We start from the raw sequence: 25,320 nt of genomic DNA, 5'->3' as shown, positions 1-25,320 counted from the left end.
CGCATGGCACTTCAGATACTTTTACAGCTGAAGCTTCTTCGACCATTCTCCCAACTTGATGTAGGAATTTTGATTTTATTCTTTTTGCCCGAAAGCTCCGAAAGCTTGGCCTGATTGGTCTAAAGTTTGGCTTCTGAATTACGTTTCCAGCCTTCAACACCCACACCAAATCCCGTCCAGATAATTTCATTAATAGATAAAGCCTTTACATAAGCCCATCCCGGGAATTCCCCAGTTCCTGAATCTCTATACGTCTCAATTTTTAACCGATTTAATTGAAATTTGGTGCGTGAATTATTCTATTATCGCATAGATTTTTTCCTCCGATATGATTTCTGAGTATAAACTGAGTTGATTCATGATATCGGGTACTCAAGATTCAGCACGACCGAGCTTTTTGATGTATTTCTCTGAACTCTGAAAATAACTCCCATGGTATTTATTATGACAATATTTTTGTATACATTTTAGTGCATTTAAAATATTTTATTCTGCATAATGCTGCTTTCGTTTGCCAATTAAGGCATTCATTAAATTAACTGCAAGTTCTCAAACTTTTGTGCTCTCATCTCAAAGAATAACCCGTAGATGGGATATAGAATCATGATCAGAATTCCTGAAAGCCAATAAAATAGAAAGAAAGAAGAAATCAAAAGCATAACAAATATTAATAATAAAAGAAAATATTCCAAGCAGCCAACTACATACCTGTAAAATTTAGGAAACAAAAAAAAGCCACATAATGACCGGCAGTTACATGGACAAACCAAGCGAAGACAGCAATAAACAACAAAAATGATGCCGCGGTACAAATTGTCAGCCAAGGTAACAGGAATAAGGGACTTTTCTGAAAATGTTCTATCGTTATTGTGATAAATTTAAAATAATAACAAGTAACAGCACTTCAAGTGGGCCGATATGAACTGTACTTCTACTGGCTGTTAGAAGTCATAAAAAATACCATGTCCAAATCAAATAGTAATTGCGCCCTCTAGAGGCTAAAAAAAACATATCGGGCGATCTTTGCTTTTTGGAGGTACACAAAGTTATTAACCGATTAAGATTATACCTAGCATGTATTTTGGAAGTTAGAACATAACACTACGGGCAAAATGTTAGTAAAATTGGGTAAACATTGCGCCATCTAGAGGCTCCAGAAGTAGAGCTGGCAAAATTTTGATGGCACTATCGATATTTTATTTTTATATCCACCACCCTAGGATGGGGGTAGACAAATCTAGTCATTCCAGTTGTAACACCTCGAAATAATCATCTAAGACCCCATAAAGGGTATATACTCTTGATCGTCCCGTCGTTCTGAATCGATCTAGCCATGTCCGTCCGTCCGTCCGAAATAGCGACAGAGGTCAAACGCGTAAAGCTAGCCGCTTGAAATTTTGCACAGATACTTAATGTTGATGTAGATCGTTAGGTATTGCTAATGGGCCATATCGGTTCAGATTTAGATATGGCTCCCATATAAACCGATGTCACGATTTGACTTCTTGAGCCCTTACAAGCCGCAATTTGGCTGAAATTTTTCACGTGGTGTTCTTTTATTACTTCAAACAATTGTGCCAAGTACTGTCGAAATCGGTTTATAACCTGACTTCTTGAACCCTTACAAGCTGTAATTTTTGTCCGATTTGGCAGAATTTTTGCTTGTAATGTTCTGTTATAACTTTAAAAAAACTGTGTCAAGTACGGTTTGAATCGGTCAAGAACCTGATATAGCTCCCATATAAACCGATCTCCCAATTAGACTTCTTGAGCCCTTACAAGCCCCAATTTTTGCCTGATTTGGCTGAAATTTTGCATGTGGTGTTCTGTTATGAATTCCAACAACTGTGCCAAGTACGGTCGAAATCGGTTTATAACCATGTAGCTCCCATATAAAACGCTCGCCCGATTTGATTTCTTGAACCCCTGTAAGCCGCAATTTTTGTTCGATTTGGCTAGAATTTTGCACCTGGTGTTCCGTTATGACTTTTAACAACTGTGCCAAGTACAGTTCAAATCGGTCTATAACCTGATATAGCCCCCATATAAACCGATATTCGAATTTGATTTCTTGAGCCCATGGAAGGCGCAATTTTTGTCCGATTTGGCACGTGGAGTTCTGTTATTACTTTCAACAACTGTGCCAAGTACGGTTCAAATCTGTCTATAACCTGGCATAGCTCCCATATAAACCTATCTCTAGATTTGATTTCTTGAACCCCTGGAAACCGCAATTTTTGTCCGATTTGGCTACAATTTTGCAACTGGTGTTCCGTTATGACTTTTAACAACTGTGCCAAGTACAGTCCAAATCGATCAAGAACCTGATATAGCTCCCATATAAACCGATCTCCCGATTTGACTTCTTGAGCCCCTACAATGCACAATTTTTGCCGATTCGGCTGAAATGTTCCATGTAGTGTTCTGTTATGACTTTCAACAACTGTGCCAGGTAGGGTCGATATCGGTCCATAACCGGGTATAGTCCCCATATAAACCGATCTCACGATTTGACTTCTTGAGCCTCTGGAAGCCGTAATTTTTGTCCTATTTGGCTGATATTTTGCGTGTAGTGTTTTGTTATGACTTTCAACATCTGTGCCTAGTACGATCAAAATCGGTTTATAACCTGATATAGGCCCCATATAAACCGATCTCACGATTTGACTATTTGAGCCTCTGGAAGCCGAAATTTTGGTCCGATTTGGCTGATATTTTGCATTTAGTGTTTTGTTATGACTTTCAACAACTGTGCCTAGTACGATCAAAATCGGTCCAAAACCTGATATAGCTTCCATATAAACCGATCTGACGATTTGACTTCTTGACTTCTTGAGCCTCTGGACGCCGTAATTTTTGTCGGATTTGGCTGATATTTTGCATGTAGTGTTTTGTTATGACTTTCAACAACTGTGCCAAGTACGTTCCAAATCGGCCTATAACCTGATATAGCCCCCATATAAACCGATCGCCCAATTTGATTTCTTGAGCCCATGGAAGCCGTCCGATTTGGTTGAAATTTTTCACATAGTGTTTTGTTTTGATTTCCGGCCAATACAGCTCCTGATACAGCTCCCATATAAACCGGTCTCTCGATGATAGTTGTTCTGTTCCTAGAAGCGTTAATTTTTGCTGGTTTCACAGAAGTTTGGTATGTAGAATAAAATTATACCCTACAACTTAGTATATTTTAATACATTTTTAACAGAACCCATGGTGGTGGCTTCCCAAGATTCGACCCGGCACGCTTTTATATGTTTTTATCTGAATATCGATTAATAGAATGGAGGTATACTAATTTTGTCATACCGTTTGGAACACCTCGAAATAATAGTCTAAGACCCCATAAAGTAAATTTACTCTTGATCATCATGACATTTTAAGTCGATCTAGCCAAGTCCGTCCGTCTGTCTGTCCATCTGTGAAAAGCATGCAAACTTCCGAAATTTTGCTCAAATTCTTCCTATTAGTGTAGGTCGGATGGGTAGTGTGGTCATCCAATACTACCCAGTCGCATATCCTTCTGCTTATATCTTCAGATGCAAAGGTAAAATTTAGTACCTCCTGCGTTTTCCTGGTAACAAAAGTCGTTTTATTTCTTTTATTACGATAGGCAGCTCACCCCTTTCGTTGATGTACGAGCTTCCCCATATCTGGTTGTTGTTGTCACATTTTCATGTGGAGATGGCGATCCCCGTCAAACTCCTGTAGGCCCAATAACTCGCCCTGTCATATCGATCATCATAGGCACTCAGAATTTGTGCAAGAGCCGGTGCCGCCCGGCCTCTCACTGAAACTCTCCGCTCGTTATCGCTGAATGTCCTCGACTGCCGTTACAGCTACTTCGTATGGATAGTGGAATATCCACAACATGTGGACGCGCCCGGTAGCTCGCAGCTAAGCTTCTCGTGGCAGCAATCAACATCACACAGATTGGACCTCAAAGCTCACAGATTGAACCAGCACAGATTGGTGCTCACAGCTATACCGTGCCCATATTTGGTTGTTGTTGTTGTCGTAGCCACATTTTCATGTGGAGGTGGCGATCCTCTCTTTAGCTCCTGTGTGAGCTAGCTCGTTTCGGTCCCAAGGGCCGACCGCCGAGGAACCGCGGGAACAGAGAGGCCATTGGTTATTTAAAAGTGCCAATAACTCGCCCTGTCATATCGAGCATCATAGACACTCAGTATTTGTGCAAGAGCCGGTGCCACCGGGCTTTTCACTGAAACTCTCCGCTCGATACCGTTGAATGTACGCGACTGCCGTTACAGCTACTCCGTATGGAGTATTCCACTATCCGCAACCTGTGGACGCGCCCGGCAGCCCGCAGCTAAGCTTCTCGTGACAGCAATGGACACCACGCAGATCGAATCTCAATGTTCCAGCCTGTGTGGTGCTCACAGCTTTCTGGTAATGTGCCTTAGCATCACTAATGAGACTCTTAATACTTGCAGAAGCGGCCAGCAACTTAAGGCTTGAAGGGGGCATCTCTGAATTGTGTGCCATATGTAGGAAAGGCAGCCAGTAATGAGACCAATAAATTTCAAGGCTGGCTGCTACTGAATTAACAATGCTAAGCGACTGAAGAAGAGAAACATTTAGACTACTCTTTTGTAACAATACAGGATTAGTGTCTCCCATTACCCGTACCCTTGAGTAGTATTAATCCAGGAATTCTTAGTCCACTTGGGGATGTACATTGAGAACCCAAGTACTAAGATTTGTTTTAGACTGCCTGACCATAATACGGTCCTGCAGGCGGAGATCCGGGCGAACACGAAATGTATGAGGTGATGTGGTGCTAACGCGAGGAAGCGTTATGGCCATAAGGGCAATAACAACTAGGACGTTAAGGTCACGAACAGTCTTGCAGTGTCAGAAGGAGATAAGTGCCTTCTTTGAGGATGACACAATTCGCATCGTTTGGGTGCCGAGCCATAACGGAGTAAGGGGGGGAAGAAAGAGCAGACGATTTGGCAGTGAAGACCAGAGGACTGCCGTCAATAAACTTGGTTAACCCGAAGCTTTTCGTGTAGACGCAGTCTGAGAAAAGGGATTGGGCGAAGAACGGGGAAAATCCTATGAAGTGATCCGGATCGTAAGAGGACGAGGCTATTACCGAAAGGAAATAAGAAGGAGATCAGTATAGCTTTTGGTATTATAAGGGGACACATACGACTACGAGTTCACATATGCAAAATCGGTGTGGCAAGTGATAGCATGTGTAGGGCATATGGGGAATATGATGAGACGTTGGAGCATTTCCTATATCATTGCCCGACTTTCGCGTCTAACAGACACCGGTACTTAGAAGGGGGCACAATACCAGACATGAACCCACTTAGCCGCTACATTCTTTAAAAATAGAGGTATTGAGCTGAAACTTTGCACAAACTCTTTTTTTGACCATAGGCAGGCTAAGTTCGAAGTTCGGACTATATCTAGATATAGCCCATATAGACCGATCCGCCGATTTAGGGTCTTAGGCCCATAAACATCACATTTATTATCCGATTTTGCTGAAATTTGGGACAGTGAGTTGTGTTAAGCCACTCGATATACTTTTTCAATTTGGGCCAAATCGGTCCAGATTTGGATATAGCTGCCATATAGACCCATCAGCCGATTTAGGGTCTTAGGCACATAAAAGGCGCATTTATTATCCGGTTTTCCTGAAATTTGGGACAATGAGTTGTGTTAAGCCACTCGACATCCTTCTTCAATTTGGCCCAGATCGATTCAGATTTGGATATAGCTGCCATATAGACCGAACTCTCGATTTAAGGTTTTTGACCCATAAAAGGCGCTTTTATTGTCCGATGTCACTGAAATTTGGGACAGTGAGTTAAGTTAAGACCCTCGACCTACTTCTGCAATGTGGCACAGATCGGTCCAGATTTGGATATAGCTGCCATATAGACCGATCTCTCGATTTAAGGTTTTGGGGCCATGAAAGGCGCATGTATTGTCCGATTTCGCCGAAATTTCGGACAATGACTTATGTAAGGCTTTTCGACATCCGTGTCCTAAATGTTTCAGATCGATTTATTTTTAGATATAGCTACTAAATAGACCAATATTTTGGTATACACAATTGAACAATGACTTGTACTTATTAGTACGATGTAACTGCTATGGGGCATAAGGTATGCATTTTTCACCGGATTTTGACGAAAGGTGGTTTGTTTATATACCCAAGGTGGTGGGTATCCAAAATTCGTCCCGGACGAACTTAATGCGTTTTTACTTGTTAGTTTTTGGAACGCACAACAAGCCGACTACTAGCTTAGGTGTATATCCATAGTGGCATGGGCCGGATTAATATCCGCGGCCTCTTTTCAACCTAGCCTAGTCCACGAATCATTCCTTCGCACACCCATGGTCCCTTTATAAGAACCATGTCAAATCCTACTGCCATCAGAAGGACCTTAAGTGCCGCCGAATCGGCCTTACAATGGTGGAGATTTATCTGCTGAAACCGGACCACAGTCAGAGTTCTGAATTTCCATCATTGTTTCATTAGCTTCGTCTTCTGAGCCCAGCAGGAGTTCAACCTCGCAATGTTCGTTCGATCTTGTTATGATGAGTTTCCGTACGCATCCAGGGGCAGTGTAGAAGGCATTGGACTCCATCTTCTTCAGGGCACTGGACACTTGAGGTGCGGACGATTCCTCCTTAGATGCTTCATACTCTGCTGCTGTCGAAGCACCTTTAGAGGTCCGTTCTTCCCCGCTTGCGCACACCTTGAGTCCAATCCAACCAGATGGCCCACCCACACAGGGTTTGGCGGCTCCAGTTTCAAAGGGTTTTTTTTATCAAGGCAGGGGTTTTTCAGCCTCCTGCAATCCACCAGACTTTAGAGATGTACTTGATAGTTCCTCAACTTCATCATACAGCTCGTGGTTCATAAAATGCCGATATATCCATCAACACAGGGTGTTACAAAGAATCTTTTTCACAAATGCACCAAATATTTTTATATCTGTATACTTATAAATAAACTAAAAGGATTAAACTTCTCTAACTTACCTTTATAATGCCATAAATCATTAAACCTCCAGCTATGAAAGATCCAACAGCTAGCCCAATAGCCGCATAGGCAACGTTTTCCAAAATCTCTAAATTGTATGTATAAAAAAGATAAAATAAAAATTGTAAATGTTTCCAAATCGAAAAAAACTAATATAAAGGGTTGCCCAAAAAGTAATTGCGGATTTTTCATATAGTCGGCGTTGACAAATTTTTTCAACGGCTTGTGACTCTGTAATTGCATTCTTTCTTCTGTCAGTTATCAGCTGTTACTTTCAGCTTGCTTTAGAAAAAAAGTGTAAAAAAGTATATTTGATTAAAGTTCATTCTAAGTTTTACTAAAAGCATTTACTTTTTTTTTAAAAAATCCGCAATTAATTTTTGGGCAACCCAATAATTTATTTTCAAGTTTTTTGGCTGTTTCTCGAAAGTTTGCATGCTTTTGACAGACAGACGAACGGACAGACGGACTGACATGGCTAGATCGACTTGAAATGTCATGACGATCAAGAATTTATGTACTATATGGGGTCTTAGACGAATATTTCGAGGAGTTACATACAGAATGACAAAATTAGTATACTCCCATCCTATGGTGGAGGGTATAAAATCAAAACTTCCACAATTTCTAAGCGTTCAAAAATGTACACCGCCCTAGGAATTTGATTACATTGGTAATTTCATGAAGTTTTGGTTTCGTTCAAATATCCCTCACTAGGGCTCAAAAGAAAACTAAGGCGATATGTTATTGCAAATTGTTTCCATGGATCCATGGAGCCATGGAGAATATTCCGGTTCCAAAACTTCAATAAAAAAAAACAAGCTTCCGTTCAAAGTTGTTTGGAATAACTGGCAATTCCCTGATATCTCTCTCTTTTCGAGATTTTCATTTTATTTTCAACTTACCTGCTGGCTGGTGTGGTATAACCAAAGCTGCCATAGCTAATATTGTCGTTAAACTTGTCAACATACTCAATGATGCCACAATTAATCCATGGATATGCAAAACTTTAAGATTCATTTTATAAAATTCCGTTTCGTATACAACTTCTCTCAACGCGTCACTTTATGCATCTGTGGCCCAACAAATGTCCCAAGTAGTGCTCACAATCCTCAAAAAGTATTCTTTAAAAAAAAAATGCTGACAAAACTGCTCTTCGATGTATATGGAAATTTAACAGCTCAGCAGATTTGTATTTCAATGTTTATTTACACTACACGCCACTGCACAGCACAGCACCAACGGCAAAGGGAATTTGTTTGAACGCTCAGATCAGTCATTTAAAACTTTAGCTTTTGCTCTTTCTTTATGAGAGAGTTTAATTTCCTCTTCTGTGACTAGAAACCCAAAAGACAGAGTTGCCAAAATCATGCATCTCCATTCAGCTCGATCAGAAAATCGCTCTGAATTTTAATAAGCATGCAAGGGTCCACATAGTGTTCTGTTATGACTTCCAACAACAGCGGTTTAAATCGGTCAAGAATCTGATATATTGGGTTGCCCAAAAAGTAATTGCGGATTTTTCATATAGTCGGCGTCGACAAATTTTTCCAACGGCTTGTGACTCTGTAATTGCATTCTTTCTTCTGTCAGTTATCAGCTGTTACTTTTAGCTAGCTTTAGAAAAAAAGTGTAAAAAAAGTATATTTGATTAAAGTTCATTCTAAGTTTTATTAAAAATGCATTTACTTTCTTTTAAAAAATCCGCAATTACTTTTTGGGCAACCCAATATATGGAAACTAAACAGCTCAGCAGATTTGTATTTCAATGTTTATTTACACTACACGCCACTGCACAGCACAGCACCAACGGCAAAGGGATTTTGTTTGAACGCTCAGATCAGTCATTAAAAACTTTAGCTTTTGCTCTTTCTTTATGAGAGAGTTTAATTTCCTCTTCGGTGAATTCTCTGTGACTAGAAACCCAAAAGACCAAGTTGCCAAAATCATGCATATCCATTCAGCTCGATCATAAAATCGCTCAGAATTTTAATAAGCATGCAAGCACCCAAAGAGCACATAATTCAGAATGGGAAGAAAAGTAAACAAAAATAGAGGTATCCAATTACGATAAAATTGTAAACATTCGTTTTTTGCGCTTCTTCAGTTTGCTCAAAAAAATTAATTCATTCTGGTGTGTTTTAATAGCCACCACCATAGGATGGGGGCATTTGTAACACCTCCAAACATTGTTCTAAGACCCCATAAAATGTCTCGACATTCTGAGTTGAACTAGCCATGTCCGTCCATTTATCGAAATCACGATAGCGGTCGAAAGCGTAAAGCTAGCCGCTTGAAATTTTGCACAGATACTTAATATTGATGTAGGTCGTTGGGGATTGCAAATGGGCCACATCGGTTTAGAATTGGATATAGCTCCTATATAAGCCGATATCCCGAATTGACTTCTTGATCCCCTGGAGACCGCAATTTTTGTCCGATTTGGCTGAAATTTTGCACATAGTATTCTACTATGACTTCCAACTTCCACTGTGCCAAGTCCGGACAAAATCGGTCTATAACCTGATGTAGCTCCCATATAAACCGATCTCCCGAATTGACTTCTTGAACCCTAACAAGCCGCAATTTTAGTCCGATTTTTCAAAGTGTTCTGTTATGACTTCTAACAATTGTGCCAAGAACGATCCAATCGGTTCATAACCTGACATAGGTCCCATAAAAACCGATCTCCCGATTTGATTTCTGGAGCCCCTGGAAGCCTCAATTTTCATCCGATTTGGCTTAAATTGTACATGTAGTGTTCTGCGATGACTTTCAACAAGTGTGCCAAAGAGGGTCCAAATCGGTCAATGACCTGATATAGCTCCCATATAAACCGATCTCCCGATTTGAGTTCATTAACCCTTACAAGTCGCAATTTTAGTCCGATTTGGTTAAAATTTTGCCACTGGTGTTCTGTAATGACTTCCAACAACTATGGCAACTCCGGACTAAATCGGTCTATAACCTGATATAGCTCCCATATAAATCGATCTCCCAATTTGACTTCTTCAACCCCTGGAAGCCTCAATTCTTCCAATAACTGTGCCAAAGACAGTTCAGATCGGTCTACAACCTGATATAGCTCCCATATAAACCGATCTTCCGATTTGCCAGGCTGCAATAATCGCGATTTCGGCCTTGCCATGGCCTCGTCAGACTGCGATGCCACTAAAAGATTACATGCGTCCACCTACTCACTACTAAGTGAACAGTGCAATGGTAGAGGCATGCCGTTAGAATAAAACGCTGGGTCTTGTTCAATCTTCTCTTATAGCGCAGTAAAGGCCAAAACAGAATGAGCGCGAGGAGGTTTGTTTTTGAGCGTTGCGTTGAAAAATGCAACTCGTCAAACATGTCCCACAAAGACAGTACGCAAAATTAAAGCATTTTCAACTTTGACGATTGAAAATGAGCGTCATTCTGTGTTGCCATACGTGAAGTTGTGTTTTTGCGCGTCAAAGTTAAAAATGGGTGGGATTTGTTTGCAGAGTTGAATTTTTCACCTCAACGCTCAAAAACAATGTCAACGTGTTCTTTCTGTTTTGGCTATTGGCGAGGACCTTTGCTGGTGCGCAGAAAAATCCCGTGCCCGATGATACGGAATGGACATTGCCTGTTCTCGAATTCCGAGACCAGTACCAGGCTGTTGGGACAGTGATACCTGGTGCCCCTGCGCCACGGTTTCGGCTCATTAAACCCCAGGAGTTTGAAGCCGTATTGAGAATGCTGAATGACAAGAAAAGCCGCGGGAAGGACAAAATCCCAAACTTCGTGCTGAGGAGGGCACGTTCGGAGGCATGACACTGGCTGTCGGTGATATTCAACCATCTGGGATATTTTCCCAGGAGATGAAAATCATCTAAATTGGTACCAATCCTGGAGCACGAAAAAAACCCCACTAGACCTGAATCTTACAGACCCATTTCGTGGCTCAATGACCATATTGAGAACGAGGAAATCCTTCTGGAGAGCTAGTTTGGATTCAAAAGGGGTATAGCCTGGACCTGGGGAAGTTGTGACGAAAATGCGATTTGGTTTTCGCCCGCATCTCGTAAGGAGGAGTGGAGAACTACCTTTTTGGCCGAGATCTCTCGGTAGTGGTGGGCGAAACGAAGTCGCAAGTAAGGCGTATCGACCACGCACGCCCTGGTCGCCTTGACTGAGAAGATTTGCTGTGGACTTGAGCCTGGACTTCTCGAAGGCCTTCGACACGGTCTGGCATGGAGGAGTTGTAACGAAAATGCGGCGATTTTGGTTTATGCCCACATCTCGTAAATATTGTGGATAAGTCTCTCGGTAGTGGTAGGCAAAGCGAAGTCGTAAGAGAGGCGTATTGCGGCAGAGATACCACAGGGATCTGTGCTGATCTTTGTCCTTTATAATATCTACCTGGCAGATATATCCTTACCGGCATGGTATGACCTGCTCCTTATTTACGAGGATTATCCTAACAGCTGCCATACATCCGAGGGCCAAAGTGGCAGAGCGTACCTCGCGGAGCTATCCGGTTATTTTGAATAATGGCGTCGGAATCTGAATGACGATAAATGCCGGTCAATCGTATTCAAAGGCAATAAGAAGGGGCTTTATTGGAATGCAAGTCGGTACGTACACGACATCAGGGTCGGGGATGAACATATCCAGAGCATTGAAATTCTGAAGTACCTAGGGGTAGTATTTCAGGAGATTATGCGTTTTACGCGTCATGTGGACGTAGTCCTCCGAAAGGGGAGAGCCGCGCTCCGCTCAGAGAGGCGGGGGGCCTGAACAAAAAGATCAAACTTACAATTTACAAGCAGATAATCCGGCCTACTTTGGCATATGCTTTTTCGTTTTGGTCCACGATATCGTCTCACCAGATGAAGAGAAAGATACTGGCGTACTGCCTGGGTCTTAAGAAGCAGAGAACAGCCGAATATCCTTCGGCCCAAGTTGCCATGCAGTCTTTAATGGTACCTGCGTGCCTCGCATTGATGGTTTTATGACAGCACAGACCATCGATCACCTCCTGGGATATTAGGAACATCTGAATCGAATGACGGAGGAATATTTGTCATGACTCATGGAGACCGACGGTCATCAGAGCCCTATGTGCCTTTCGCACCTGAGGCGAAATGGTATGGTATATGACGATGGCGGTAATATGCTTCTATAAAATAGGAGATATGGAACTTACGGGTTCGATAATTTGGTGTAAAATCTGAATCAGTGGTTGGGAGATAGACCCACCACATTGTTTTATTATTATTATACCCACCGCCATAAGATTACAGGTATATTCATTCCGTTTGTAATACGTCGAAATATCCACTTCCGACCCTACAAAGTGTATATATTTCGGATCTAAGACGATTTAACGATGTTCGTGGATCTGTTTGTCTGTCCGCTCGTGTGCCCGTCAGTTGTAATCACGCTACAGTCTTCAAAAGTTGAGATATTGAGTTAAAATATTGCACAGGCTCGTATTTTTTCTATACGCAGGTTCTTCAATGTACCACATCGGACTATATTTGGATATAGCTGCCATATAGACCGATCTGGCGTTTTTGTGTCTTTAGCCTATAACAATTTCGCTGAAATTTGGATTGCAACAAGACACCCAACATCTATCCCGAATATGGCCCAAATCGGGCGATATTTAGATATAGCTGCCATTGATACCGATCTTCAGCTTTAGGGTCGAAAGATCGTAAAAGGCGCATTTATTCTCCGATTTTGCTTAAATATGAAACAGTGAGTTGCACTAGGGGCCTCACCATCCGACCCAAATATGGTGTATATTTATATATAGCTACCATATAGACCGATATACCGTTTTAGGGTCTTAAGCCTATAACAAGCGCATTTATTAGCCGATTTTGCTAAAACTCCAGATCAATCTGCCGATTTTGGGTCTTAGACCTATAAGAGTCGCATTTTTTTCCGACTTTGCTGAAATTCGGAACAGTGAGTTATATCAACACTTCCAACATCTGTCCCGAGTATGGTCCAAATCGGGGTATATTTAAATATAGCTGCCTTAGAGACCAATCTTTAGCCTTAGGGTCTAAAGACCATAAAAGACGAGTTTGTTCTCCGATTTTGCTAAAATTTGAAACAGCGAGTTGCACTAGGAGCCTCGACATCAGACACAAATATGGTGTATATCGGGCGCATTTAGTACCCCATTTTTGCTGAAAATCAGAACAGTGAGTTTTATTAGGTCCGTTGATATCCGATCCAAAGTTGGTCCAGACCGGAACATATTTGGATATAGCTGTCATATAGTATGATCTGCCGATTTTGGGTCTTAGAACTATAACAGGCGCATTTATTACCCGACTTCACTGAAATTTGGAACAGTAAGTTGTATCAAGATTCCCAAAATCTGTCCCGAATTTGGTCCAGGTAGAGCTATATTTAGATATAGCTGCCATAGAGACCGATCTTCAGCTTTAGGGTCTAAAGACCATAAAAGTCGAATTTACTCTCCGATTTTGCTAAAAATTCTAAACAGTAAGTTCTACTAGGAACGTTGGCATGTCCGCCTATTACGCCGAACGTCTGGGTTCAAATCCGGGCGGGAACATCAGAAAAATTGTCAGCATTGGTTATCCTTTTACTAAAGATGGCTACATTTGTGAGGTATCCTGCCATGTTAAAACTTCTCTACCAAGTGGTGTTGCTACGCGGCACGCCGTTCGGACTCTGCATAAAAAACAAGACCCATTATCATTGAGCTTAAACTTGAATAGGGCTGCACTCATTGATATGAGAGAACTATCCCTTGTTCCTTAGTGAAATGTTCATGGGAAATTTCGTAGTTAGTAGATCGTAGTAGTAGTAAATTTAAAGTTTATTTTAATTAAAATTCAGATTTTTTATTTTTTTTTATATAAAATTAGTGATATTTTATTTAAATTATGGCAAGTTTTAATTAAGCTACTTGGGAACACACATTCAATTAAATTGAATATTTTTTCAATGAAACTTTTTTTAGCAGAAACTTCTTTCAATATTCTATTTCACTTATTTTATGTTCGTTTTCACTTTTTGACCAGCCCGGAGGTGAATTTGGCAATGGGACCCATTCATTTTGTATAAGCGGTGTCCAAACTTTCTTCCAAACGGGAACATAAATTGTTTTGGCACGCCAATATTTGACCCAACGTGATTTCCATGTTTCCTTGTGCGCCCAGAAGCCTTCCTTTTCGGTATCAGAAGCCGTATGTTGGATGCTGTAAAAGACAAGATTTTAATGAGGACCTAAATAACCTCCAACAGCACGTTTTCATTGAATAAGTGGCAAAAAAAATTAAGAAATTTTTTCTAAAGTTAAAATTAAAATTACGACAAAATTTCAATAAATTTTCTCTAAAGACAAAAATGCATTGAAATTTCTCAAAATAGCAGGAGGAACGAATATCGTAAGGCAGGAGAGGAAGAAGAGGAGATCCAGGGTGGAATTCTGTGAAAAATTGAAACGCACTATTGAAGCATCATCGAAGCAGGTCTAGCTCCCTGAGGAGATAGGACGGGACTTACACCAAGAGTGGTCAGGAGACGGTGAAACTTGTGATGGAGACACATTTCCGGGCGGCCAGGAAGAGGTCGGTGATAAAGACGTCATCCTTGGCGGATCTATCGGTTTTATCCTAGCACTGCTGCAGAATTCACCCTATCCTGGCTACAAGGGATTTACCTACATACCAAGGACATGGGTGGAGGTCATGGTGGTCTTTATCCTCAAAGGGGGGAAAATTAGCCATAGCACAACGAAGGATTATAAACACATTAGTCTGTAATAGTTTTTACTCAAAACACTGGAAAGACCAGAAGGTGGGAGAGGGACTGACGCCGGAGAACTTCAGTGAGGCAAAACACGCTTGCCTCAAATACAGGTCGGTGGAGACGGACTTCCGAGAAGTAGTGCAAAAGGTTGAGACGTTCCCCCGGCAAAAGGAGTAAACTATGGCGATCTTCTCGCATATTGAGAGTTCCCTCAATAACGTGACGACAGGATCAATAGTTGCTGCACTGGAATCCACCCTAATATCTCCCAGTCTTCTCATGATATGCCTTGTAGCAAAATTATTAATGCGAAACTGGGAGATAGTGTGGTCAGAAGACGGGTGGCAAGAGGAACGCCCCAAGGAGGGATGTTTTCGTCGATTCCTAAAAGCCTCGTGACGAATGAAGTCCTGTCAAATCTCTGCTGAGATGGCAAAGCTCTGTCCTCTAGCTTTGATTCATCCGTGTAAGATGATCTTTCAGATGCCAATATTAGGGTTCCGTCAATCCAAGGCTGTGCCGATGGCAGCAGTGCCTCGCACTCAACTTCAAGTATTGGGTTGCCCAAAAAGTAATTGCGGACTTTTTAAAAGAAAGTAAATGCATTTTTAATAAAACTTAGAATGGGGGGCAACCCAATACATATCTGGTATCCGATCGGAAAACTCTTCCCTTGCTTCCAGGTTTCCTATCGGCGCCTCGATTATACCGCGATGGTATGAGCTGCTCCCCTTCTCAATCCATTCTCCCATCGCCTTAAGTCTCATAGCCGCAATGGCTGCCTCACACTTACTGTTGACTGTATGTCAATGGGTCGGATATCCAGAATAGTCTCCAGTGCCCTAGTGGGCGTGGTCCTCATCGCTCCGCCTATGCCAAAATAACATGTTCTCTGAACATGTCGTGTGGTCCTTATGTTGCACTTGTTCTCCATAGCAATCCACCACCAAACTACTGAGGCGTAAGTAAGTATTGGTCTAATCATGTTCATGTAGAGCCAGTGGAATATCCTCGGTTTCAGGTCCCATTTCGAGCCTACGGCCCGTCTACATTGTGCCCAACATCTGTGAGCCTTCTCAGTACGCTCCTGAATGTGACACTTTCAATTCAGTTTCCTGTCCAAGATCAAATGCAAATTTTGCCCATGAACATTCCACTAAGGAACAGGGGCAAACTTCTCACATATCAATGAGTGCAGTTCGATTCAAGTTTTAGCTCAATGACAAGGGGCCTCCTTTTTATAGCCGAGTCCGAACGGCGTGCCACAGTGCGACACCTCTTTGGAGAGAAGTTTTACATGGCATAGTACCTCACAAATGTTGCCAGCATTAGAAGGGGATAACCACCACTGAAAAATTGTCTAATGGTCCTGCCAGGTTTCGCACCCAGGCGTTCAGCGTCATAGACGGACATGCTTACCTCCGCGCTACGGTGGCCTCGAGATCACACCTAAGTATTTGACCTTGTCAGATATCGAAATCGTCTGATTGAGGAAACGTGGTGCGTTAAATTAGCCCACCTTCGTCTTCCTCTTGAACAGCCATATTTCAGTCTTCTCTGGGTTAACATTGAGACCTCTGGATCTAGCCCAGTCTTATGCCATATGCAAAACCCTTTCGGCCCTTCTGCATAGCTCGTTCAGATCCTTACCCCTTAGAACTATGATAACATTGTCTGCGTAGCAGACGGGTTCAAATCCCTTCTCAGTCAGCATCCATAATAGGTCATTTATGGTGGTCCCCCATAGGAGTGGCGATAAAATTCACCCCTGTGGCATGCCCTGTGCCACTTTCTCCCTTATATTTATGCCATGGGACACACAATTTATCCACCTGTTCCTTAGCATATGGTTTATCCAGTCTCTAAGGACTGGGTCCACCCGGTACTGGTCTAGGGATTGGATTAATGTGTCGGTCCGCAAATTGTTAAACGTCCCCTCGATGTCAATGCATACCGCCAGTGTGTTCGTTTTGGCATCGAAGGATGCTTCTAGTTTATGCTCAACCTCGTGCAGGGCCGTCTTCACCAACCTTCCCTTGACATAGGCATGCTGTTTGTATTTGAGCAGTTCGCCGAATGTCCTACTCTGTACCATGGTGTCCACCCGGTACTGGTCTAGGGATTGGATCAATGTGCCGGTCCGCACATTGTTAAAAGTTCCCTCGATGTCAATGCATACCGGCAGTGTGTACGTTTTGGATTCTTCTATTTTATGCACAACCTCGTGCAGGTCATTCTCCACCAACCTTCCCTTGACATAGGCATGCTTTTTGTATTTGAGCAGTTCACTGGATGTCCTACTCTTTATCATGGTGGAGTAGAGTATTTAACTACATTTGCAATAAATTGAAGCGAAATTTGTAATGTCGCAGCGACATGTCGTAGAGCTCAGTACCACTTCTACGAAATGTGTTTGCATTTTCTTGGTCACCATTTTGTTATGGTGCCTTTTTATAGTTGTTCGCGCGAAAAGTCAAACTCAGTACCAGGCTTAAAGACAGAAATTTCAAAGTTCTAGAAAACTTTCTCTAAGCACAAAATTTTAAGGAATTTTCTCTTAAGACAAAATTAATATAATTTTTTGTTTTGCTTCAAATACCATTTTTCTTACATTTCAGTTTGTCTGGTAGTTAAACTGGAGACAAGAGTGATTAACGTCAGCACCATAATCCAAAATATTTGCGAAGCAGGGAACTAAAATTTTAATAAATAATTAAAAATACTTTGATTTGTTTCAACAATTCACTTTTAACACTCACTTTCATTTTGTTGTTGTTTTTTTTTTTAACAAAATATTTATTCAGTCCTTATCTTCGCTTCAACTTCCGCTTTATTTTTGATGGACAACTTCTCACTTCAAGGTCTGTTGGGCAAATCTAAACCAAAGCACATATTTTGTACGAATAAATACCAAGTGTTTCTTTGAGGGTGGTGCGTTACATGTTTTATTGAACCCGTAACAAAAACTGCATTTGCTCTTCCCCGAAAAACAATTCACACCTCGCTTTAATGGTAAGTTATTTAAAAAATTCACCATTCATTAATGCTGCGTTTATATTCACCACATCTTTGACAACCGTTAACTCATCGAAATTCGCGAAGTACATAATGTTATAGGCTTGTGCTCGCAGACAGATGGACGGACCTTATAACGTTCAATCACCACTGCGTGCAAGTGTTAACATGGTCAGATACAAAGAGTTTATCATTCACATCACATCAACGTTTAATAGAGTAGTCGGCTTTTCAATTGTTGTTTTGGTCAGCTAAGGAAATGTGACAGACCTATTTAAACAGTGTCACGAAGTAAATCATTATCTAACACCCAATGAAATCATGAACAAATTCAGTTTACTAATATTTTGAGGAAAAATATCAGGTCTTAAATGTTAGACACGAAACAGGAACTAGCAAAAAAAAAACCAAAAAGCGGTAAAAAAAGCGCCATCTTCAATGTGGGAAACGTATTTCTGAAATCAATAGAAGCCTGTGAATGTCACAGAACACTTAACGGCTTAAAAGTCACCACAGAGATTATCCAGCGAATTGTAAAGCAGACGAGCCTAGCAAAACTAGGAACTGCCTTACAAAATGCAGGGGAACTTCAATCTGTGGAAATGCCGTTACGCCATGAAAGCTAATCTTCTTTATATATAGCATTCAATTTGTGTTTGTTTGTTTATTTGTCGGTTTGCTTGTTCCATATAGACTCAAAAACGGCTGAACCGATTACCTTGAAATGGAAGGAGACATAGACTATATAATTTTTTGATATCGGGAGGGGGGCGGACTCTCCCCCTTGCCCCAAAAGTACTACCCAAAAATAAAAAATGGACCGATCGGGACAATACGGGATTCAAATGAAAGGTGTTAAAGAGTAGAGTACGAATTTCATAATGAAAGTAGGGTCCAAGTACCTAGGGGCACGCCCCAGCCCCGAAACCCCTTTAAAACAGGCTTATTTGACGATCATGACAATATGGGACTCAAATGAAAGGTATTCGGTAGTAGATTACGAATATGGTGAGGAAGCAGGAATAGGCTTTATAAATTATTGTTAACGGAAGGGGGCGCACCCTCCACCGTTACCCCAAAAACACCACCCAAAATTAAAAGTGGACCGATAAGGACAATATGGGTATCAAATGAAAAGTATGCGGGAGTAGATAACGAATCTGGCATACAAATTCATGTCGAAGTATAGGGCGTCACCCCAACCCCACAAAAAAAAAGCCCAAAATGGACACATTATAGAACTCGGTTTTTTTGTTCCTAATAGACTGAAAAACGGCAGAACCGATTTTCTTGAAATTTTCGCATATCGTGCAGGTTGGTTTGGAAGAAAACATAGGCTATATAGTTTTTCGGTATCGGAAGAGCGACGGTCTCTCCTCCTTATGCCAAAAATATAACCCACAATCAAAAGTGGACCGATGGGGACAATTTAGGTATCAAATAAAAGGTATTGGGTAGTAGAATACGAATATTGTATTAAAATTTGAGTACACATCGGGCCGCCCCAACCCCAAAACTCCCGTAAAGAGACATATTGCATGTTCATTTCAATATGGAGCTGAAAGGTATTCGGGAGTAGATTTCGGATCTGGCATACAAAATCGGATCGAAGTACAGGGGGTCAGGCCACCTCTCAAAAACGCCATTAGACCCATTATGACTACACGCTACTTGGCTGAACCGATTTTCTTAAAATGTTCATAGATTGTGTACGTTTGTCTGGAAGGAAACATAAGCTATATAATTTTTAGATATCGGGTGGTGGCGGACCCTCCTCCTTACCCCAAAAACACCACCTATATCCGAAAGTGGTTCGGCATATGGCATAAAATATTAGGTCCAAGTAATGGAAGGTCCCCCACCCCCAAATACCCCCAAATGGGCATATTAGCTGACCATGGCTATTTTTGACTAAAATGAAAGGTATTATTAGGGAGTAGATTACGAATATGACATAAAAATTTGCGTTCAAGTCTAGGTGGCGCTTTTCCTCCAAAAGATACGTCAAATGGTTTATATGACCCATTATGACAATACGGGACTCAATTGAAAGGTATTTGAGAGTAGAAAACGAATTTGATATCCAATTTAGGAGCCAAGTGTTTTGGGGGTACTGCCTAAAGCACCTCCTAAACTGAACTTCATTTCCGTGGGAATAATTCATTATTCATTGGGAATAAAGAACGAATTTGATATCTATTTTCAGTACAAAGTCCAGGTGGCCGCCCCAGCCCCAAAACACCCTCCAAACGGTTTATATTTACCGGTCACGGCAATATGGGGCTCATATTAAAGGGATTAGGAAGTGAAGTGAATTTGGTATCCATATTTGAGTCGAAATGTCTGAGGTGCCATCCCTCCCCTAATGAGAACATTACCCTAAGGAAGAACATTACCACCAGGAATCGAGAAGGGACAAATTCGCACACATCAATGACTGCTGTCCGATTCAATTTTAAACTCAATGATAAGGGCGTTCCGCAGTGCGACACCTCTTTGGGGAGATTTTTTTAAACATGCATGGCATTGTACCTCGCAAATGTCGCCAACATTAAGAGGGGATAATCACCGCTTTGTACGATGTTCTCGCCAGGATTCGAACGTGTTCAGCGTCATAGGCTGCAATGGTACGAATTCGATTTCGATTTAAGGGCCCAAACCCTTAAATCGAGAGATCGGTTTATATGGCAGCTATATTCAAATCTGGACCGATCTGGGCCAAATTGAAGAAGGATGTCGAAGGTCCTAACACAACTCACGGTTTCAAATTTCGGCGACATCGGACAATTAATGCCCCTTTTAAGGCCGCAAGGTCTTAAATCGGGAGATCGGTATATATGGCAGCTATATTCAAATCTGGACCTATCTGTGCCATATTGCAGAATTATGTCGAGGGGCTTAACTTAACTCACTGTCGCAAATTTCGGCGACATCGGACAATAAATGCGCCTTTTATGGGCACAAAACCATAAATCGAGAGATCGGTCTATATGGCAGCTATATCCAAATCTGGACCGATCTGGGCCAAATTGAAGAAGGATGTCGACTGGCCTAACACAACTCACTGTCCCAAATTTCAGCAAAATCGGATATTAAATGTGGGTTTTATGCGCCTAAGACCCTTAATCGGCAGATCGGTCTATATGGGGGCTATATCAAGATAAAGTGCGATATAGCCCATCTTCGAACTTAACCTGCTTATGGACAAAAAAAAGAATCTGTGCAAAATTTCAGCTCAATATCTCTATTTTTAAAGGCTGTAGCGTGATTTCAACAGACAGACGGACGGACATGGCTAGATCGTCTTAGATATTTACGCTGATCAAGAATACATACTTTATAGGGTCGGAAATGGATATTTCGATGTGTTGCAAACGGAATGACAAAATGAATGTACCCTCATCCTTCGATGGTGGGTATAAAAATTAAATGGATCATTTAATTTTGTGATTGAAATCGATTTTTATTTTTTTTCCTTGCACACCCATTCATGCTGTAACATCAAATAAAAATCCCATTTTCACATAAGTTTTTTAAATATATTTTTCTTTTTATTTTCTTTAGTTTTTATAGTTTTTTTGTTTGTTTTAATTTTGTCTTAACAAAAGCCCTTTACTTTTTCAAAGAACTATTCTCTTTTTCAGTGTTCATGCATTGTTTTTGGATAGTTGTAAACCTAGGATAGAACTTTTCTTTTGATTTTCATTTTGATCTTTTTTTTGTTTGTTCTAAAAGTTCTAAAAGTTTCGAATGGCATTTAATGAATGATTATGCCTTTTAAGTGAGATGTGACTTCTTATACCTAACAAATTAATATCGTGTTTTTGTTTTCTGCCATGCAAAACAATGAAAGTATAAAAAAAATAAATAGTAATATAAAAATTTCTTAAAACAAAATTACACAAATCATATATATTTGAATATTTCAATATCCGAATGCCTTAAATGTGGAGAAAGTGTGTGTTGAGGCATGGGTTTGTATGTGTTGGTGTGTGTGTATGAATGTTTTGCCTATAGGCTAAAGAGAAAACTTACAACTAAATCACCGTTATACCCAGAAATCCTTTTTTGAACGAAAGCAAATAAGAACTAATATCGAATTATTTGGTCCGTTCGCGTACTTTTCCAGTAAAAAATTTTCGAGAGGAGGAATACTCTCTTTTGTTTTGTATTTGAATTATACAGCTGGTTTTCATAAAACAGCTGTTTGAAGCTGCAAATTTCTGCAAGCTCTCAATTACCAAACTCTCAAAATTGTACTCGCTCTCATGCATTCTCCCGCTCACTTCTGCTGGCAAATAAAGTACGCGAACGTTTACCAGTAGCAATTTGTGCAAATTTTCACAAATTTTGAGTACACAAGCACATTTATTGTTTTAATATCATCAGAAATTGCATTACAGTGAGTATTTTACCTTTTTTGTTTTTTATTACACGTTTCCAACACTTTTCGTTATCGATGGATTACTATTCAAATCGATAGATTTAAATAATATTTGGGGCCAGCAACATAACTCAAGTACTAAAATGGCTTTATGTTAAAAACATTTTTTTCGAAATTTGCATGCTGTGCAAAATTGTCAGCATTCGGCTGTTATCGGCATGCTATCGTTAACTATCCAGTACAACTCAGCACTCGAAATGTATCAACTAATGCTGTGTTATATTTGTGTACAGTGCATAGTGCAAATCACGGGCGCCCCAGTAGCCGAGTTGATAGCGTGCTTGGATTACCAGTGTAGGGGTCGTGAGTTCAATTCCCGCCAGAAGCCTTGGTCTGTCTAAGTGAGTCTGTAAAGGACTGCCACTCTTACCTAACCTAACCTAAACATAGTGCAAATCACGATTAATCGGTTATTATTATTTGTTATCGCATGATATCGATAACTTTCCGGTATAACTTTGCATGGAAATTCTATGCAGAATATCTGACTTGCACTGACATAAAACACGACGATAATTGCTGTGCTTTTTTTAGAAATATGCAGAGCAAATCAAATGTTATAGATATCACGCGATAACTGCAAATAACCAATAAACGTGATTTACACAGTAAAGAACTAAAAAGACACAAAAATTATATATGCTGTGTTTTATTTTAGCCCTATCCAGTGCAAATCAGATGTTTTGGATAGAATATCAGTGCAAAGTTATCGATATCATGTGATAACATTAAAAAGAAACAATTAAAGCACAGGAAACATATAATTGTTTTTTATCGGTTATTATTATCTGTCACTGCATGAGATTGATAAGTATCCAGTACAATCTTACACTGAGATTCTGTTCATGCACTTTATAAAACTTAAATAAAACCGGACAACTATAAAAGCGGTCATTAATCTGCTGCGATTTATCGATTTGTATAAACAGACGGACAAAATCGATTACAAATTATAATAGATTGTTAAGCAGAGTTTACATGACACATCATGATCGCCCTCATCGTGTGTACGTGTTGATTACAACTTTTGCCTAAAACAGTACATAGATTTTTTCTTATCGATAACCGATAGACGCGATTCATCGAAAAAAAAATAAATTATTTTAATTTTTTAGCCATGACTGATGGTTATGTGTACATGTGATGCACACTCTTTTGTTTGCACCAATACTATTACAATGACCATACATCAGATGTGCCATGTAAACTCTGCATTAACAACATGCATAAAATTGAACACCTTGTTTACTTCAAGCTATATTCATTTACAGGTAGTGGCAGTTGCCCAACAACAAAATATTGAATGCACTATATTTTAAAAATCAGTGATTAGTGCAACTCTGATTTTGAGTATGTTACTAATTCGCGCCATTTTTCGTTGTTTGTGTGTGCTGTGGTTCTTAACTAATAATACACACACAACCAAAACTCGTTGACAGATAGTGCACTTCGCGTGAAAAAATTGCACTCAGCTGTTTACGGTACACTACCTGGTAATTGTATCATGTGTTTACTTCATAATGCATATAGTATGTCCACTGCGTTAGGTGGGAAAAATATGAAACAATAAACGAATTAAGAAGTTATCGATTAGACACAGCTAATAATCGCTTTAACTAAATTTAGAAAAATTTGTGATTGCCAGCCGATCATTCGTTTAGTACTAACCGTTGGCACATGGAACGAAAATTTCTATAAAAATTTCCTTTAAAGACAATATTGATACAAAAATTTTTTCGCAAGACAAAAATTTTCGCTCAACCCAAAATTTTCTGTAAAGACAAGGTTGCAAAGGAATTTTCTCCAAAGACAAAATTTCTAAGAAATTTTCTGTAAAGGCAAATTTCTACAAACAGGATTCACTGAATAGGGTTAAGCCAAGCGATCAGCTGACATAAATTTTTTTTTAATTTTTGGCAGTACTTGGCGTTGTGGATGCCAACATCGATGGCACTATCGATATTTAATTTTTTGGCCGAATATCGATTGATATTTTTCCGATGGATACTATCGCAAAAGATATTTTTTTTGCAAAACTATACAAAAATAAGAAATCCGATAATGAATGTATCCTTTAATATACATTGCCTATATAGGGCGCATGATTTCACTCATGACTTCCAACTGACATTATTAACCTTGGTTTTATTTGGTCTGTGCATTGACATTGCTTCTATATAAATCGATCTCCCGATTTTTACATCTCATTTTCGTTTAAAGTATATGTGGTGGGAAATTTACGATAGTATCAATACTATCGATATTTATTATTGAAACTATCGAATGTTGCTAATATCGATAGTTTGCCAGCTCTAATGTCAACTCAACTCTTTTTTCTCTACAGACAAAATTTCCATGAAATTTTCTCTAAAGACAAAATTTTCTCTACAGACAACATTTCTATGAAATTTTCCCTCAAGACAAAATTTCCATGATATTTTCTCTAAAGACGAAATTTCCATGACATTTTTTCCAAAGACAAAATTTTTGTTAAATTTTCTCTAATGACAAAATTTTCTCTAAAGACAAAATTTCCATGAAATTTTCTCTAAAGACAAAATTTCCATGAAATTTTCTCTAAAGACAAAATTTCCATGAAATTTTCTCTAAAGACAAAATTTCCATGAAATTTTCTCTAAAGACAAAATTTCCATGAAATTTTCTCTAAAGACAAAATTTCCATGAAATTTTCTCTAAAGACAAAATTTCCATGAAATTTTCTCTAAAGACGAAATTTCCATGAAATTTTCTCTAAAGACAAAATTTCCATGAAATTTTCTCTAAAGACAAAATTTCCATGAAATTTTCTCTAAAGACAAAATTTCCATGAAATTTTCTCTAAAGACAAAATTTCCATGAAATTTTCTCTAAAGACAAAATTTCCATGAAATTTTCTCTAAAGACAAAATTTCCATGAAATTTTCTCTAAAGACAAAATTTCCATGAAATTTTCTCTAAAGACAAAATTTCCATGAAATTTTCTCTAAAGACAAAATTTCCACCAAAATTTTCTCTAAAGACAAAATTTCCATGAAATTTTCTCTAAAGACAAAATTTC

General features: G+C 39.8%; 2 protein-coding genes across 2 annotated transcripts; both read right to left on the bottom strand.

Annotated features, from left to right (window-relative positions):
* Positions 1 to 424: 424 nt before the first annotated feature.
* Positions 425 to 8,138, bottom strand: LOC106093983 (uncharacterized). Its single transcript, XM_013261152.2, has 4 exons — positions 7,936 to 8,138; positions 7,030 to 7,118; positions 709 to 847; positions 425 to 616 (listed from the first exon to the last, which is right to left on the bottom strand). The coding sequence occupies exons 1-4, from the start codon at positions 8,048 to 8,050 to the stop codon at positions 531 to 533; spliced, it is 429 nt and encodes a 142-aa protein (XP_013116606.1). The 5' UTR covers positions 8,051 to 8,138; the 3' UTR covers positions 425 to 530.
* Positions 8,139 to 13,902: 5,764 nt separating this feature from the next.
* Positions 13,903 to 18,073, bottom strand: LOC106093960 (uncharacterized). The gene is made up of 3 exons (XM_013261131.2): positions 17,563 to 18,073; positions 17,415 to 17,497; positions 13,903 to 14,250 (listed from the first exon to the last, which is right to left on the bottom strand). Exons 1-3 carry the CDS (start codon positions 17,566 to 17,568, stop codon positions 14,025 to 14,027), a joined length of 315 nt encoding a protein of 104 aa, XP_013116585.2. The 5' UTR covers positions 17,569 to 18,073; the 3' UTR covers positions 13,903 to 14,024.
* Between the last annotated feature and the right edge of the window lie 7,247 nt (positions 18,074 to 25,320).

This window comes from Stomoxys calcitrans, chromosome 5 (assembly GCF_963082655.1).
Source record: "Stomoxys calcitrans chromosome 5, idStoCalc2.1, whole genome shotgun sequence".
NCBI lineage: Eukaryota > Metazoa > Arthropoda > Insecta > Diptera > Muscidae > Stomoxys > Stomoxys calcitrans.
This window is presented reverse-complemented; position numbering and strand designations above follow the sequence as displayed.